This window comes from Cuculus canorus, chromosome 37, assembly GCF_017976375.1.
Source record: "Cuculus canorus isolate bCucCan1 chromosome 37, bCucCan1.pri, whole genome shotgun sequence".
Classification (NCBI taxonomy): Eukaryota; Metazoa; Chordata; class Aves; order Cuculiformes; family Cuculidae; genus Cuculus; species Cuculus canorus.
Genome location: NC_071437.1, coordinates 729,346 through 745,043, shown reverse-complemented (window position 1 = coordinate 745,043; position 15,698 = coordinate 729,346). Strand labels below are relative to the sequence as shown.

The following is a 15,698-nucleotide window of genomic DNA, read 5'->3' as shown; positions in this document are numbered from 1 at the left end:
TTTGGGGTCCCTTTTGGGGGTCCCGATCCTTTTGGGGGTCCCTTTGAGGGGCTCTGAATCCTTTTGGGGTCCCTTTTGGGGGGATCTGAAGCCTTTTTTAGGGGTCCCTGAATCCTTTTGGGGGGGTCTGGATCCTTTTGGGGGTCCCTTAATCCTTTTGGGGGTCCCTTAAACCTTTTTGGGGGTCCCTTTGGAGGTCCTTTAATCCTTTTGGGGGTCCCTTTTTGGGGGTCCCTTTGGAGGTCCTTTAATCCTTTTTGGGGGTCCCTTAATCCTTTGGGGTTTTTTTTGAGGGGTCCCTTTATTTCGGGGTGTCTTTGGGGGGGGGTGGTCGGAAGCGCCTCAGACATCTGTTTCCTCCCCCCCCTCTTCCCCCCCCTCCACCTCCCGTGACTCAGTTTCCCCTCCGCCCCCGCCGGAAAAGGGGGGGGGGGGGTTTGTGGGGCGGGGTTTTTGGGGGTTTTTTTTGGGGGGGTGGGGGTGGGGCTGCCCTGTGTGTGTCCCCCCCTTTTTCCCTCCCTCCCCCCCCCCCCCCCCATTTCCTGGGTGGGGCCGAACCGCCGCCGCTTCCAAACGGGACAGAAAGGGGAGAAAAGAGAGAGAGAGAAAAGGGGGGAGGGGAAAAAAAGGGGGGAACCCCCCCCAAAAACACCACCACAGGAACCGGAGCAGAAACCGGAGCAGAAAGAGAGGCACCGGGGGGGGGAGGGGCGGGGGGGCCGCACCGGGATCGAGGGGGTTAATCCGCTTTAATCCGCTTTGGGGGGCGGTAATCCGTTTCGGGGGGGGTTTAATCCGGTTTGGGGGGGTTAATCCACTTTAGGGGGGTTTAATCCACTTTAGGGGGGGTTAATCCGTTTCTGGGGGGTTTAATCCGGTTTGGGGGGGGGGGTTTAATCCACTTCACGGGGGTTTAATCCGTTTTAGGGGGGTTTAATCCGCTTTAGTGGCTTTAATCCGCTTTGGAGGGAGGGGTTAATCCGATTTTGGGGGGGTTTAATCCGCTTTGGAGGGAGGGATTAATCCACTTTAGGGGATTTAATCCGGTTTGGGGGGGTCTAATCTGGTTTGGAGGGGGGGTGTTAATCCGCTTTAGTGGCTTTAATTCGCTTTGGAGGGAGGGGTTAATCCGCTTTGGGGAGTTTAATTCATTTTGGGGGGTTTAATCCGCTTTGGGGGGGGTTAATCCACTTTGGGGGGGGTTAATCCACTTTGGGGGGGTTAATCTGCTTTGGGGGGGGTTAATCCGCTTTTGGGGGGGTTAATCCGTTTTAGGGGCTTTTAATCCGATTTGGGGGTTTAATCCATTTTCAGGGGTTAATCTGTTTTAGGGGTTTAATCCGTTTTGGGGGGGGTTTAATCTGTTTGGGGGGGGAGTTAATCCATTTTGGGGGGTTTTAATCCGCTTTGGGGGGGTTTAATCCGGATTAGAGAGGGGTTTAATCTGGTTTAGAAGGGGCTTAATCCGGTTTTGGGGGGGTTTAGCCGGGATTAGGGGCGGTTATCCCAGTTTGGGGGGCAGTTAGCCCAGTTTAGAAGCCGTTATCCCAGTTTGAAGGGCGTTAGCCCAGTTTGGGGGTGCTGTATCCCAGTTTGAGTTGGGTTCTCCCAGTTAGGGTTGGCTTTTCTCCCAGTTTGCTGTCCCCTCTCCCAGTTTCACATCCTCTTCTCCCAGTTTGGGACTCTGCTCTCCCAGTTTGGACTCTCCTCTCCCAGTTTGGGACTCTCCTCTCCCAGTTTGGACTCTCCTCTCCCAGTTTGGACTCTCCTCTCCCAGTTTGGGGCTCTCCTCTCCCAGTTTGGACTCTCCTCTCCCAGTTTGGGACTCTCCTCTCCCAGTTTGGGGCTCTCCTCTCCCAGTTTGCCCCCCCCTCCCAGTTTGGGTCTCTCCTCTCCCAGTTTGGGACTCTCCTCTCCCAGTTTGGGGCTCTCCTCTCCCAGTTTGGACTCTCCTCTCCCAGTTTGGGACTCTCCTCTCCCAGTTTGGGGCTCTCCTCTCCCAGTTTGCCCCCCCCTCCCAGTTTGGGTCTCTCCTCTCCCAGTTTGGGTCTCTCCTCTCCCAGTTTGGGACTCTCCTCTCCCAGTTTGGGACTCTGCTCTCCCAGTTTGGACTCTCCTCTCCCAGTTTGGGTCTCTCCTCTCCCAGTTTGGGTCTCTCCTCTCCCAGTTTGGACTCTCCTCTCCCAGTTTGGGGCTCTCCTCTCCCAGTTTGGGGCTCTCCTCTCCCAGTTTGGACTCTCCTCTCCCAGTTTGGGACTCTCCTCCCCCAGTTTGGGTCTCTCCTCTCCCAGTTTGCCCCTCCCTCTCCCAGTTTGGGGCTCTCCTCTCCCAGTTTGGGACTCTCCTCTCCCAGTTTGTGCCTCTCCTCTCCCAGTTTGGGTCTCTCCTCTCCCAGTTTGGGCTCTCCTCTCCCAGTTTGGACTCTCCTCTCCCAGTTTGCCCCCCCCCCCTCCCAGTTTGTGCCTCTCCTCTCCCAGTTTGCCCCCCCCGGTCCCAGTCCCTCACTGGGATGGAACTGGTGCTCCTTTGGCCCCTCCTGGGCGCCGTCGGGGCCTTCTCCACGTGCCGCTCTTTGGACTTCGAAGCCGCGCGACGCAAACGCATCGAAGCCGTTCGGGGCCAAATCCTCAGCAAATTACGGCTCTCGGCGCCACCTCCGGAGGGTCCTCCGACGCCCCTTCCCGACGACGTCCGAGTGCTCTACAACAGCACTCGCGAACTCCTCCGGCAGCGCTCCCTGCGCCGAGCGGCGCCGAACCACGAGGATTATTACGCCAAAGAGCTCCACCGCTTCCCGATGGAACCCTCGGCCGGAGGTGAGCGCCCAAACGGGGGGGAATTGGGGTGCGGGGGGGACACGGCCACCTCCAGAGGGGGATTTGGGGGGACAAAAGGGTGCTGAGCGCCTCCAGAGGGGGATTTGGGGGGACAAAAGGGTGCTGAGCGCCTATAGAGGGGGATTTGGGGGGACAAAAGGGTGCTGAGCGCCTCCAGAGGGGGATTTGGGGGGGCTAAAAGGGTGCTGAGCGCCTCCAGAGGGGGATTTGGGGGGGCTAAAAGGGTGCTGAGCGCCTATAGAGGGGGATTTGGGGGGGCTAAAAGGGTGCTGAGCGCCTATAGAGGGGGGTTTGGGGGGACAAAAAGGTGCTGAGCGCCTATAGAGGGGGGTTTGGGGGGACAAAAGAGTGCTGAGCGCCTCCAGAGGGGCATTTGGGGGGCTGCTGCCATCATTCCGCTTCAGAGTGAACGGCGCTGCCATCACTCCGCTCCAGAGTGAACGAGGCAGAACGCGGAGCTGGGAATGCGATAGCGCTCTCCGTGCCATCACTCCGCTCCAGAGTGAACACCACTGCCATCACTCCGCTCCAGAGTGAACGAGACAGAATGTGGAGCTGGGAACGCGATAGCGCTCTCCGTGCCATCGTTCCGCTCCAGAGTGAACGAGGCAGAACGCGGAGCTGGGAACGCGATAGCGCTCTCCGTGCCATCACTCCGCTCCAGAGTGAACGGCGCCGCCCCCGCTCCCCTCCACAGGTCCCCCCTCGCGGCACAGTACCCTCTTCGTGTTCAACGCCTCGCGGGTTCGCTCCGAGCTCGGCCCTCGGGCGCTGCTGCACCGCGCGGAGCTGTGGATGCTGCGCCAGCGCCCCAACGGCGACGGCCTCGGCCTGCGGCAGCGCCTCGAGCTCTACCAGGTACGGGGGGGACAGGGGGGGAAAGGGGGGGGACAAAGGGGGAGGAAAAGGGGGGGAAAGGGGGGAAAAGGGGGGGAAAAGGGGGAACGAGTGGGGAGAAAAGGGGGGGAAAAAGGGGGGACAGGGGGGAAAGGGGGGGGAAAAGGGGGGACGAGGGGGGAGAAAAGGGGGGGAAAAAGGGGGGACGGGGGGGAAAGGGGGGGAAAGGAGGGGAAAAGGGGATTTTGGGGGGAAAGGGGGGAGAAAAAGGGGGTTTGGGGAACAAAGGGGGGTTTGGGGGGACAAAAGAGGGGGTTTGGGGGACAAAGGGGGTTTGGGGGAGAAAGAGGGGATTTGGGGGAGAAAAAGGGTTTTGGGGCTGTTTTGAGGCTGTTTAGGGCCATATTGGGTCTGTTTTGAGGCTGTTTGGGTCATTTTGAGCTGTTTTGGGGCTATTTTGGGCCATTTTGGGGCTGTTCTGGGCCATTTTCAGTCTGTTTTGACTGTTTTGCGATGTTTTGGGGCATTTTGGGTCCGTTTTGGGTCCCTTTTGATCCATTTTGGGTCCCTTTTGGTCCATTTTGGGTCCCTTTTGGTCCCTTTTGGGTCCCTTTTGCTCTATTTTGGGTCGGTTTTGGCCCATTTGGGGTCCCTTTTGGCCCATTTGGGGTCCCTTTTGGCCCGTTTGGGGTCCCTTTTGGCCCGTTTGGGGTCCCTTTTGGCCCATTTGGGGTCCCTTTTGGCCCGTTTGGGGTCGGTTTTGGCCCATTTTGGGTCCCTTTTGGCCCGTTTGGGGTCGGTTTTGGCCCATTTGGGGTCGGTTTTGGCCCATTTGGGGTCCCTTTTGGCCCGTTTGGGGTCGGTTTTGGCCCGTTTGGGGTCCCTTTTGGCCCGTTTGGGGTCCCTTTCGGCCCGTTTTGGGTCCCTTTTGGCCCGTTTGGGGTCCCTTTTGGCCCGTTTGGGGTCGGTTTTGGGGCGCCCCACGCCGCTTTCCCCCCCAGGGCTACGGTAACTCCTCGTGGCGGTACCTGCACGGACGCTCTGTGGAGGCGACGGCGGACGAGGAGTGGCTTTGGTTCGATGTCACCGACGTTGTGCAGCAGTGGCTGAGTGACAGCGGTAAGGGGGGACCCCCCTGAACCCCACTTTGTCTCCTCGCACCCCAAAACCCCCTCTCCTCCTTTTCTAACCCCCCCCAAACAGAGCCTCTGGGGCTGTTCAAGCTCAGCGTCCACTGCGCCTGCGAAGAGGGACCCCAAGAGATGAAAATCGCCATCGAAGGTTTGGGGGGGCCCCCAGGGATTTGGGGGGGACCCCTTGGTTTGGGGGACGGGCTGAGGTTTGGGGGTGGGGGTCCCTGGGGCTTGGGGGAACCCCTTTGGTGTGGGGGTTCCCTGCGATGTTGGCAGTCCCTGAGGTTATGTGGTGTTCCCTGTGGGTTTTTGGGGTGTCCCCCCCTTTAGTTTTTGGGATCTCCTCTGGATTTGGGGGGGGTTCCTTCTGAGTTTTGAGGGGCCTCTCATGATTTTTGGGGTCCCCCCTGGGTTTTGGGGCTCCCTATTTCCACCCTGAGTCCCCGCAGGGGTCGCACATCTCCAGGGGGACACCCAAAGGTGTTGGTTTCTCAGTGGGGTTTTAGTGTCCCCTCACCTCAATTTTTGGGGTCCCCCTTGAATTTTTGGGGTCCCTCTTCAATTTTACGGTCCCCCCATGATTTTTGGGGTCCCCCCTGGGTTTTGGGGCTCCCTATTTCCACTCTAAGTCCCCGCAGGGGTCGCACATCACCAAGAGGGACACTCAAAGGTGTTGGTTTCTCAGTGGGGTTTTTAGGGTCCCCTCACCTGGGTTTTTGGGGTCCCCCCCGGATTTTTGGGGTCCCCCCCGCAGGGTTCGAGCAGCAGCGAGGGGACATGCAGGGCATCGCGCAGAAGCACCGCCGCGTGCCGTACGTCCTGGCCATGGCGCTGCCCCCCGACCGCGCCAACAGCCTCCACAGCGCTCGGCGCCGCCGCGACCTCGACACCGACTACTGCTTCGGGTACCCCAAAAAGATCGCTTCTGGGGGGGTTTAAAGGGGTGTCCCCCCCAAAAAATCAACCCCGGGACACCCCCATAAAGGGGTAAAGAACCCCCCTAAAGCTGTTCAGGAAGCGCCGGGGAGGAAAGAGGGGCAAATGGGCCCCTCTCGTTCACTCTGGAGCGGAGTGATGGCAGAAGCGTTCACTCTGGAGAGGAGTGATGGTGCGCACGGGAAGAGCCGCCGGGGGGACCTGATTCAAACCGGGGACCCCCATTTCCCACCCAGGGACCCCTATTTCTCCCCCATTGACCCCCATTTCTCCCCCAGTCACCCCCATTTCTCCCCCAGTCACCCCCATTTCTCCCCCATTGACCCCATTTCCCTCTCCAGGACCCCCATTTCTGCCCCATTTCCCCCTATTTCCCCCTGAGGGACCCCCATTTTCCCCCCAGTCACCCCCATTTCTCCCCCAATGACCCCATTTCCCCCTCCAGGACCCTCATTTCTGCCCCAAAAAATCCTATTTTCCCCTCAGGGACCCCCATTCCCCCCCACTCACCCCCATTTCTCCCCCATTTTCCCCCACTGACCCCCATTTCCCCCTCCAGGACCCCCATTTCTGCCCCAGAGACCCCCATTTCCCTCCACTGACCCCCATTTCCTCCCCAGTCACCCTATTTCCCCCCCAGGGACCCCCATTTCCTCCCCAGGGACCCCCATTTTTCCCCCAGTGACCCCCATTTCTCCCCCATTCTCCCCCATTGACCCCCATTTCCCTCCCAGTCACCCCCATTTGTCCCCCATTTCCTCCCCAGTGACCCCCATTTCTCCCCATTGACCCCTATTTCCCCCCCAGTTACCCCCATTCTCCCCCACTGACCCCCATTTTACCCCATTGACCCCCATTTCCCCCTCATGGACCCCCATTTTCCCCCATTTCTCCCCCATTTTTCCCCCAATGACCCCCATTTCTCCCCCATTTCCCCCTCATGGACCCCCATTTCCTCCCCATTGACCCCCATTTCCCCCCAATGACCCTCATTTCTCCCCCAGTGACCCCCATTTTCCCCCAGTGACCTCCATTTCTCCCCCATTTCCCCCTCATGGACCCCCATTTTCCCCCATTTCTCCCCATTTCTCCCCCAGTGACCCCATTTCCCCCCCATTTCCCCCCATTTCTCCCCCACTGACCCCCATTTCCCCCTCATGGACCCCCATTCCCCCCCATTGACCCCCATTTCTGCCCCATTTCCCCCTATTTCCCCCTCAGGGACCCCTATTTCCCCCTCAGGGACCCCCCTTTCCCCCCGGTGACCCCCGTTTCCCGCCGGTGCCCCCCGTTTCCCGCAGGACGGAGGAGAAGAACTGCTGCGTGCGGCCGCTGTACATCGACTTCCGTCGGGATCTGCAGTGGAAGTGGATCCATGAGCCGCGGGGCTACACCGCCAATTTCTGCATGGGGCCGTGCCCCTACATCTGGAGCGCCGACAGCCACTACGCCAAGGTGGGACCCCGAAACCGCGGCACCCCAAAAACCAGCAACGGCACCCCCACCCCCGAAAACGGCCAAAGAGACCCCGAAAACGGGCAAAGAAACACTGAAAATGGGCAAAGAGACGCCTAAAATGGGCACTGGGACACCGAAACGGGCAGAGGGACCCCAAAAATGGGCAGAGGGACCCCAAAAATGGGCAGAGACACCCCAAAAATGGGCACAGGGACCCCAAAAATGGGCAAAGAGACACCAAAAATGGGCAAAAAGACCCCAAAAATGGGCACTGAGACCCCAAAAATGGGCAAAGAGACACCAAAATGGGCAAAGAGACCCCAAAATGGGCACTGGGACCCCAAAAATACGGAGAGGGACCCCAAAAACGGGCACTGGGGCCCCAAAAATGGGCAAAGAGACACCAAAATGGGCAAAGAGACACTGAAAATGGGCAAAGAGACGCCGGAACGGGCAAAGGGACCCCAAAAATGGGCAAAGGGACCCCAAAAATGGGCAAAGAGACCCCAAAAATGGGCACTGGGACCCCAAAATGGGCATTGGGACCCCAAAAATGGGCACTGGGACCCCAAAAACAGGCAAAGAGACCCCAAAAATGGGCACTGGGACCCCAAAAATGGGCACTGGGACCCCAAAAACACACAAAAAGACCCCCAAAATGGGCATTGGGACCCCAAAAATGGGCAAAGAGACCCTCAAAATGGACACTGGGACCCCAAAAATGGGTATTGGGACCCCAAAAATATGGAGAGGGATCCCAAAATGGGCACTGGGACCCCAAAAATGGGCAAAGAAACCCCAAAAACGGGCAGAGTGATGCTAAAAATGGGCACTGGGACCCCCAAAATGGGACCAGGGACCCCAAAAATGGGCACTGTGACACCAAAATGTGCACATGCACCCCAAAACGGGCAAAGAGAGACAGAAATGGGCAGAGGGACCCCCAAAATGGGGGGCACTCGGGGGGGGAGCTTGTCAGGACCCCCCAAATTGGGGTCTTAAAGATGGGGGGGCACAGCGGGACCCCAAAAACTGAGGGGGGTACACAATGGAACCCCCAAAAATGACGTTTTTAAGCCCTGGGGGCACCGCGGGACCCCCCGAAACCCTTTTTTGTGGGGAGATTTGGAGCTCTCGGGGGGTTGGAAGATATTGGGGTGTCGTCTGACCTGAGGAGGGGGGTCCCCCGTTTTATTCTGGGGGTGTCTCCGCAGGTGCTGGCGCTGTACAATCAGCACAACCCGGGGGCGTCGGCGGCGCCGTGCTGCGTCCCCCTCCACCTCGACCCCCTCCCCATCGTTTACTACGTGGGGCGCAAAGCGCGCGTCGAGCAGCTCTCCGACATGATCGTCCGCTCCTGCAAGTGCAGCTGATCCCGGGGGACACCCCGAAACCCCTCAGAGCACCCCGAAATCCAACAGAGACCCAGAATCCAACAGAGCACCCCAAAATCCACCAGAATCCCCCCTCAGGCCTCAAAGAATGGCTCCAAACCCAACATGGAGCCCCGTGAATGGTCCAGATTCTGCCTGACACCCCCACTCAGGGACCCCCAAAACCCACTTGGAGCACCCCAAAATCCGCCAGAGCACCCCAAAATCCATCAGAGCCCCCCAGAATCCGCCAGAGAACCCCAAAATCCGCCAGAGACCCCAAAATCCAACAGAATCCCCCCCTCAGGCCTCAAAGAATGGCTCCAAACCCAACATGGAGCCTCGTGAATGGTCCAGAAATCCCCTGACACCCCCACTCAGGGACTCCCCAAATCCTCCAGACTCCCCAAAACCCCATCTGGGACACCCCAGAATCCGCCAGAGACCCCAAAATCCACCAGAATCCCCCCCCCCTCAGGCCTCAAAGAATCACCCTAAAACCAACATGGAGCCTCGTGAATGGTCCAGAAATCTCCTGACACCCCCACTCAGGGACCCCCCAAAACCCACTTGGAGCACCCCAAAATCTGCCAGAGCACCCCAAAATCCATCAGAGCCCCCCAGAATCCGCCAGAGAACCCCAAAATCCGCCAGAGAACCCCAAATCCACCAGAATCCCCCCTCAGGCCTCAAAGAATGGCTCCAAACCCAACATGGAGCCTCGTGAATGGTCCAGAAATCCCCTGACACCCCCACTCAGGGACCCCCCAAATCCTCCAGAACCCCCAAAACCCCACCCAGGACACCCCAGAATCCACCAGAGCCCCCCCAGGGATACCCAAAATCCACCAGAGCCCCCCCCCCCAGGCCTCACAGACCCCCCCAAAACCCTCCTGGAGCCTCACAAATCCTCCAGATTCTGCTGACCCCCCCCCCCTTTAAGGGCCCCCCCCAAACCTTTCAGACCCCCCCCAAACTCCCCTGGGGTCCCCCAAATCCTCTAGATCCCTCCAGACCCCCCAAATCCTTCAAGGCCCCCCCCCAAACCCCTCAGCCCCCCCCTAAACCTCCCTGCCCTCCCCCCCAAATCCCTCAGACCCCCCCAAATCCCCCCCTGAACCCCCAAATTCCCCCCTTATAAAAACCTTATTTAATTTTTAACCATTTCTGCTTTTTTTTGGGGGGGGGGCGGGTTTGGGGTTCAATTTCTGCTTTTTTGGGGGGCGGAAAAGGGATAAAAATGTTCTTCCGGGGGGAGGGGGGGGGGCAGGAAATGGGGAGGCTGGGGGGGGGGGAACCTCATTTTGGGGCTAAAAGGGTTATATTTGGGGGACAAACACCTCATTTTGGGGCTAAAAAGGACATATTTGGGGGGGGGGCACCTCATTTTGACCCAGAAAGGCCACGTTTTGGGGTACAAACGCCTCTTTTTGGTCTACGGATGCTGTGTTTTTTTGGGGGGGCCTCGATTTGGGGTGTGGGGGTCTTTTTTTTGGGGGGGGCACCTCATTTTGGGCCCAAAAGGCCATATTTTGAGGGAGGAGAACCTTATTTTGACCCAGAAAGGCCACGTTTTGGGGTACAAACGCCTCGTTTTGGGCCACAGGTGCTGTGGTTTTTTTTGGGGGGCCCTCGATTTTGGGGTGTGGGGGTCTTTTTTTTTTGGGGGGCACCTGATTCTGGTCTGGGGGGGCCCTAATCGAGGTGGGGGGCGGCGCTGGGCTCTTCGGCGTCGAAGTATCGCTCCTCGGCGTCGCGCGACTCCAGGTCCAGGTTATCCAGGTCCGGGTTTTCATCCACCTGGCTGGGGGGGGGGGGGCAGGAATTGGGGGTTCAGGGGGGGCCCCCAAATATTTAAACCACCCCCCAAAGGCTGAAATCCACAACGGAGAAACCCCCAAAGCCACACAAAGCCCAAATCTTCCCTATTGGGACCCCCCCGAACCCCAAATCCCCCCTGAACCCCCAAATCCACCACCCGAACCCCCAAATCCTCCCTATTGGGACCCCCCCGAACCCCAAATCCCCCCCTGAACCCCCAAATCCCACATCCTTTACCCCCAAATCCTCCCAATTGGGACCCCCCGAACACCAAATCCCTCCCTGAACCCCAAATACTCCCAACTGAGGCCCCCCCGGTAGTTTTGGGGTTCAGGGAGGTGTCAGGAGGGGATTTGGGGGTTCAGACGGTCTCAGAGAGAAGGATTTGGGGGTTCAGGGAGGTCTCAGAGAGAAGAATTTGGGGTTCGGGGGGTCTCAAAGAGAAGGATTTGGGGGTACAGGGGGGAATTTGGGATTCAGTGCGGTCCCAGAGAGAAGGATTTGGGATCTGGGAGGTGTCGAGGGGTGGTTTTGGGGTTCAGGGTGGTGTCGGGGAGGGATTTGGGGGTTCAGGGAGGTCTTGGAGGGAAGAATTTGGGGTTGGGGGGGTCTTAAAGAGAAGGATTTGGGGGTTCAGGGGGGGATTTGGGATTCAGTGCGGTCTCAGAGAGAAGGATTTGGGATCTGGGGGGTCTCGAGGGGTGGGTTTTGGGGTTCAGGGGGTGTCGGGGGTGATTTGGGGGTTCCGGGGGTGTCAGGGGCCGTTTTTGGGGTTCACCTGTAGTCGAAGTGGGGGTCGCATCCGTCGAGGAAGCGTTGGTGCATTCGGGACGTGAACTCCCATCGGAGCAGCGCCCGCGAAGGGGGCGACGGGGGGGGCTCCGCCTCCGCCTCCTCTGGGAAAGGGGGGGACGGACACCCCAAAATCCCGCTGAGGGGAACCCCCCGAACCCCAAATCCTTCCCCGAACCCCAAAGCTGAAACTCCCGAACCCCAAATCCTTCCCCGAACCCCAAAGCTGAGATGCGACCCCCAAACGCCAAATCCGTCCCTGAAACCCAAATCGTTCCTTCTGAGAAACCCCCTGAACCCCAAATTCTTCCCTGAACCCCAAATTCTTCCCTGAACCCCCAAATCCTGCCCTGAACCCCAAATCTGAGACCCCCCGAACCCCAAATCCTTCCCTGAAACCCAAAACCCTTCATTTTGAGTCCCCCCGGACCCCCAAATCCTCCCCTCGGACCCCCAAATCCTTCCCTCTGAACCCTCCCTGAACCCCAAATCCCCTCCCGAACCCCAAATCCTTCCATTTGAGCCCCCCCAAACCCCTAAATAACCCTCAAACCCCCAAACCCTTCACTCTGAGCCCTCCTGAACCCCAAATCCTTCATTCTGAGCCCCCTTGAACCCCCAACCCCTTCCCTCTGAACCCTCCCTGAACCCCAAATCCCCTCCTGAACCCCAAATCCTTCCATCTGAGCCTCCCGAACCCCTAAATGCCCTCCTGAACCCTCAAATCCTCCTCTCTGAACCCTCCCTGAACCACTAATCCCCTCCCTGAACCCCAAATCCTTCATTCTGAGCCTCCCTGAACCCCCAAATGCCCTCCTGAACCCCCAAATCCTTCCCTCTGAACCCTCCTGAACCCCAAATCCCCTCCCGAACCCCAAATCCTTCCATCTGAGCCCCCCCCGAACCCCTAAATAACCCTCAAACCCCCAAATCCTTCACTCTGAGCCCTCCTGAACCCCAAACCCTTCACTCTGAGCCCCTCCCCGAACCCCTAAATGCCTCCCCGAACCCCCAAACCCCCTCCTGAACCCCTAAATCCCGCCCCGGTCGCTCACCGCAGTCGCCGTCGCGCAGTCGCTGCCGCCGCAGCCGTCGCTGCACCTCCGCCTCCTCCACCGAACGCAGCAGCAGTTCCGCCAGCGAGGAGGGGGTCCCCAAAACCGGGGGGGACCCCAAAGAATCGGGGGGGTCCCCAGGGGCCCCCCGATAACGCCCAATGTAGTGATGATAAAGCAAAGGTTCTCGCGCCCGCATCTCCTCCTCACTGAAGTATTCACCTTCTGGGGGGGGGGGGGGAAGAAAACGGGGGGCCCTGAGACCCCCCCCAAAAAAAGAGGGACCCCAAAAACCTATAGGGACAAGGGGGGCCCCCAAAACCCCACAGACAAAGAGGGGGACCCTGAGCTATTGAGGACCCTCTCCCAAGACATTAGGGTCCCCCGAAGATATGAGAGACATCCTCAGAATATTGGGGACCCCCCCAGGATATTGGGGACCCCCCTGGACTTCACCCCCTCCAGGGCCATTAGGAACCACTTGATGATAATAGGGACCCCCAGAGATATCAGGGACCCCCTTAGGATACCGGGGGACCCCCCCCCAGGATATCGGGGACCCCCCCAAGATATTGGGGACCCCCGCCAGGATTTTGGGGTGCCCCCTACCTTGGATCAGCTGCTGCAGAGCTGCGTAGCGCCGGTTGCGCAGGCGGGTGCGGGTGGGGGAGCGACGGGAGCGCCCCCAGACCCCCATTCCGGGGTGCCCCCAGCCTCTCGTTTCGGGGGGCTCCGTCCTCGCCTCCACGGGGAAAAGGGGGGACCCTTCTGGAGCTTGAGGTGACGTTTCGGGGTCCCCTTTCGGCGTTTCAGGGTCCTCATTCATTTGAGGGTCCCAATTTGATGTTTTGGGGTCCTTCTGGGACGCTTTGGGGTCCCAATTCGACGTTTCGGGGTTCCAATTCGACGTTTCAGGGTCCTCATTCATTTGGGGGTCAAAATCAGATGTTTTGGGGTCCTTCTGGGACATTTTGGGGTCCCAATTCGATATTTCCGGCTCCTCATTAATTTTGGGGTCAAAATTTGATGTTTTGGGGTCCTCGTGGGACGTTTTGGGGTCCCAATTCGACGTTTCGGGGTCCTCATTCATTCTGGGGTCACAATTTGATGTTTTGGGGTCCTTCTGGGACGTTTTGGGGTCCCAATTCGACGTTTCGGGGTCCTCATTCAACATTTCAGGGTCCTTTTTCAATATTTTGGGGCGCCAATTAATTTTGGGGTCCCAATTGGACGTTTTGGGGTCCCCATATGACATTTTGGAGTCCCTTTCACTGTTTTGGGGTCCCTTTCAATGTTTTGGGGTCCCTTTCAATGTTTTGAGGGGGTCAATTCAACATTTTTGGGGTCTCCGTTAATTTTTTGGGGTCCCAATTCCATGTTTTTGGGTCCGTTTTGGGGTCCCCAAACTCCTCTGGGAAAAATGGAGGGACCCCAAACTCCTCAGGGAAAGGGGGTCCCCAAAACCCTTAGGGAAAAAGCAGGAATCCCAAACTCCTCAGGGAAAAAGGGGGGGACCCCAAATTCCTCAGAGAAAGGGGGTCCCCAAAATCCTCAGGGAAAAGGGGGGGGACCCCAAACTCCTCAGGGAAAAGCGGGAACCCCCATATTCCTCACAGAAGGGGGTGGCACACACCTGAGGGGACCCCAAAGTCTTCCCAGAAGGAGGGGGACCCCAAATCCCTCCAGCAAAGGAGGGGAACCCCCAAATCCCGCTCCCCGCTCCCCTCCTCAGGACCCCCGAACCCCTCTCCCTCGCACCCGCCCGGTCCCGTTTGGCTGCGACACCGCAGTCTCGCCTCTCACCCGCCGTTCCCGCCCGCGGCGCCACTTCCGGTGCGGAGCGCCACTTCCGGTGAGGGTCGGGGGACGGGGAAATAAGTGCGCACAGACCCCTCCATAATGGTTCCGCCTGGGAGTTCCCCCACCATTCATTTTCACACCCCCCCTCCTCTCCCCAAATAGCTCCAAATTCACCCCAAAAGGCCCCAAATTCACCCCAAAAGGCCCCAAATTCACCTCAAAATCGAGGTATCGAAACGGGGCAGAGCAGGCGCAAGCGGGGAGTGGGGTCCTTCTTTGGGTTTTTTTATTGTTTCTCCTTTTTTTTCCCCTTTTTGTTCCTCCCCTGGGGAGGAATGGGAAAGCAGAGGCCAAAAAAAAACCCCAAAACCCCCAAAATTGGGAAAACCAAAAGCGTAAAATTTCTGTAAAAGAGCCCATTCTCCACCTGAGGAGGAGGGGGAGCCCCAAAAGGGCCACAGAGGGGTTCGAACGCCAAAAAAGAGGAGGACACGGGGGGGGAAAGGAGGAAAAAGGGCACATTTGGGGGTTGGACGCCAAAAAATGGGGAAAAAAGAGGAAAAAATAAAGAAAAGGGGGTAAGAAAAATAAAGGGGGGTCGTGTGGGGGTTGAAATGAAAAATGAGAGGAAAAGGGAGGGGGGGGAAGAAAACGGGGTGAAAAATAAGGAAAATGAGGTGGAAAGAAAATTGGGTTTGAGGGTTGAATCCCCAAAATCGGGGGAAAAGAGGGAAGAAATAAAGAAAATAAGTAAAAGGAAGAAAAGGGGGAGGAAAACGGGGGGAAAGGGGGGGAAAGGGGCCCGTCTGGGGGCCAAAAGTGGGGATAGAAGTGGGGGGGGATGAAGAAAATGGGGGGAAAAGTGAAGAAAATGGGGGGAAAAGTGAAGAAAATGGGGGGAAAAGTGAAGAGAATGGGGGAAAAGTGAAGAAAATGGGGGGAAAAGTAAAGAGAATGAGGGGAAAAGTAAAGAAAATGGGGCTGTTTTGGGGGCTGAATGCCAAAAATGAGGGGAAAAAGGGGGGGGGGGATAAAGAAATTGGGGTGAGAAATAAAAATGAAGAGGAAAAGAAAGAAAAGGCAGTGGGGAAAAAAGAAAGAAAAAGGGGTCGGGTTTGGGGCTGAATGGGAAAAATAGGGGAAAAGAGTGAAAAGTGAAGAAAATGGGGTGGAAAATAAAGGAATTGGGGTGGAAAATAAAGAAAATGGGGGAGGGAATAATAAATGGGGCGAGAAAAGAAAGAAAAGGGTCAGTTTGGGGGTGGAATTGAGAAAAATAGGGGGGAAAAAGAGGTGGAAAGTGAAGAAAATGGTGTGGAAAACAGAATGGGTCCAAATGAGGGGGAAATGGCCCCGAAAAGGGCGGGAAAAGGCCCTGAAAAAGGGCGGGAAAAGGCCCCAAAAAGGGCGGGAAAAGGCCCCGGAAAGGGTGGGAAAAGGCCCTGAAAAAGGGCGGGAAAGACCCCCAAAAAGGGCGGGAAAAGACCCCCAAAAAGGGCGGGAAAAGACCCCCAAAAAGGGCGGGAAAAGGCCCCCAAAAAGGGCGGGAAAAGACCCTGAAAAAGGAGCCAAAAAGAGGGGGAGAAACAGCACAAAATGGGGGGAAACGGCCACAAAAAAAGGGGGTGAAAAGGACCAAAATGGTGGGGGGGGAGT

General features: G+C 57.8%; 2 protein-coding genes across 2 annotated transcripts; one reads left to right on the top strand and one right to left on the bottom strand.

The window, feature by feature from the left end:
• The first annotated feature begins 2,468 nt into the window (after positions 1 to 2,468).
• On the top strand, positions 2,469 to 8,875 carry TGFB1 (transforming growth factor beta 1). The gene is made up of 8 exons (XM_054052896.1): positions 2,469 to 2,816; positions 3,535 to 3,695; positions 4,676 to 4,793; positions 4,878 to 4,955; positions 5,562 to 5,712; positions 7,045 to 7,198; positions 8,416 to 8,642; positions 8,851 to 8,875. The coding sequence occupies exons 1-7, from the start codon at positions 2,510 to 2,512 to the stop codon at positions 8,572 to 8,574; spliced, it is 1,128 nt and encodes a 375-aa protein (XP_053908871.1). The 5' UTR covers positions 2,469 to 2,509; the 3' UTR covers positions 8,575 to 8,642; positions 8,851 to 8,875.
• A 1,017-nt stretch (positions 8,876 to 9,892) lies between these two features.
• CCDC97 (coiled-coil domain containing 97) lies at positions 9,893 to 14,158 on the bottom strand. Its single transcript, XM_054052898.1, has 5 exons — positions 14,046 to 14,158; positions 12,852 to 13,425; positions 12,243 to 12,467; positions 11,174 to 11,291; positions 9,893 to 10,378 (listed from the first exon to the last, which is right to left on the bottom strand). Exons 2-5 carry the CDS (start codon positions 13,414 to 13,416, stop codon positions 10,270 to 10,272), a joined length of 1,017 nt encoding a protein of 338 aa, XP_053908873.1. The 5' UTR covers positions 13,417 to 13,425; positions 14,046 to 14,158; the 3' UTR covers positions 9,893 to 10,269.
• Positions 14,159 to 15,698: the final 1,540 nt, after the last annotated feature.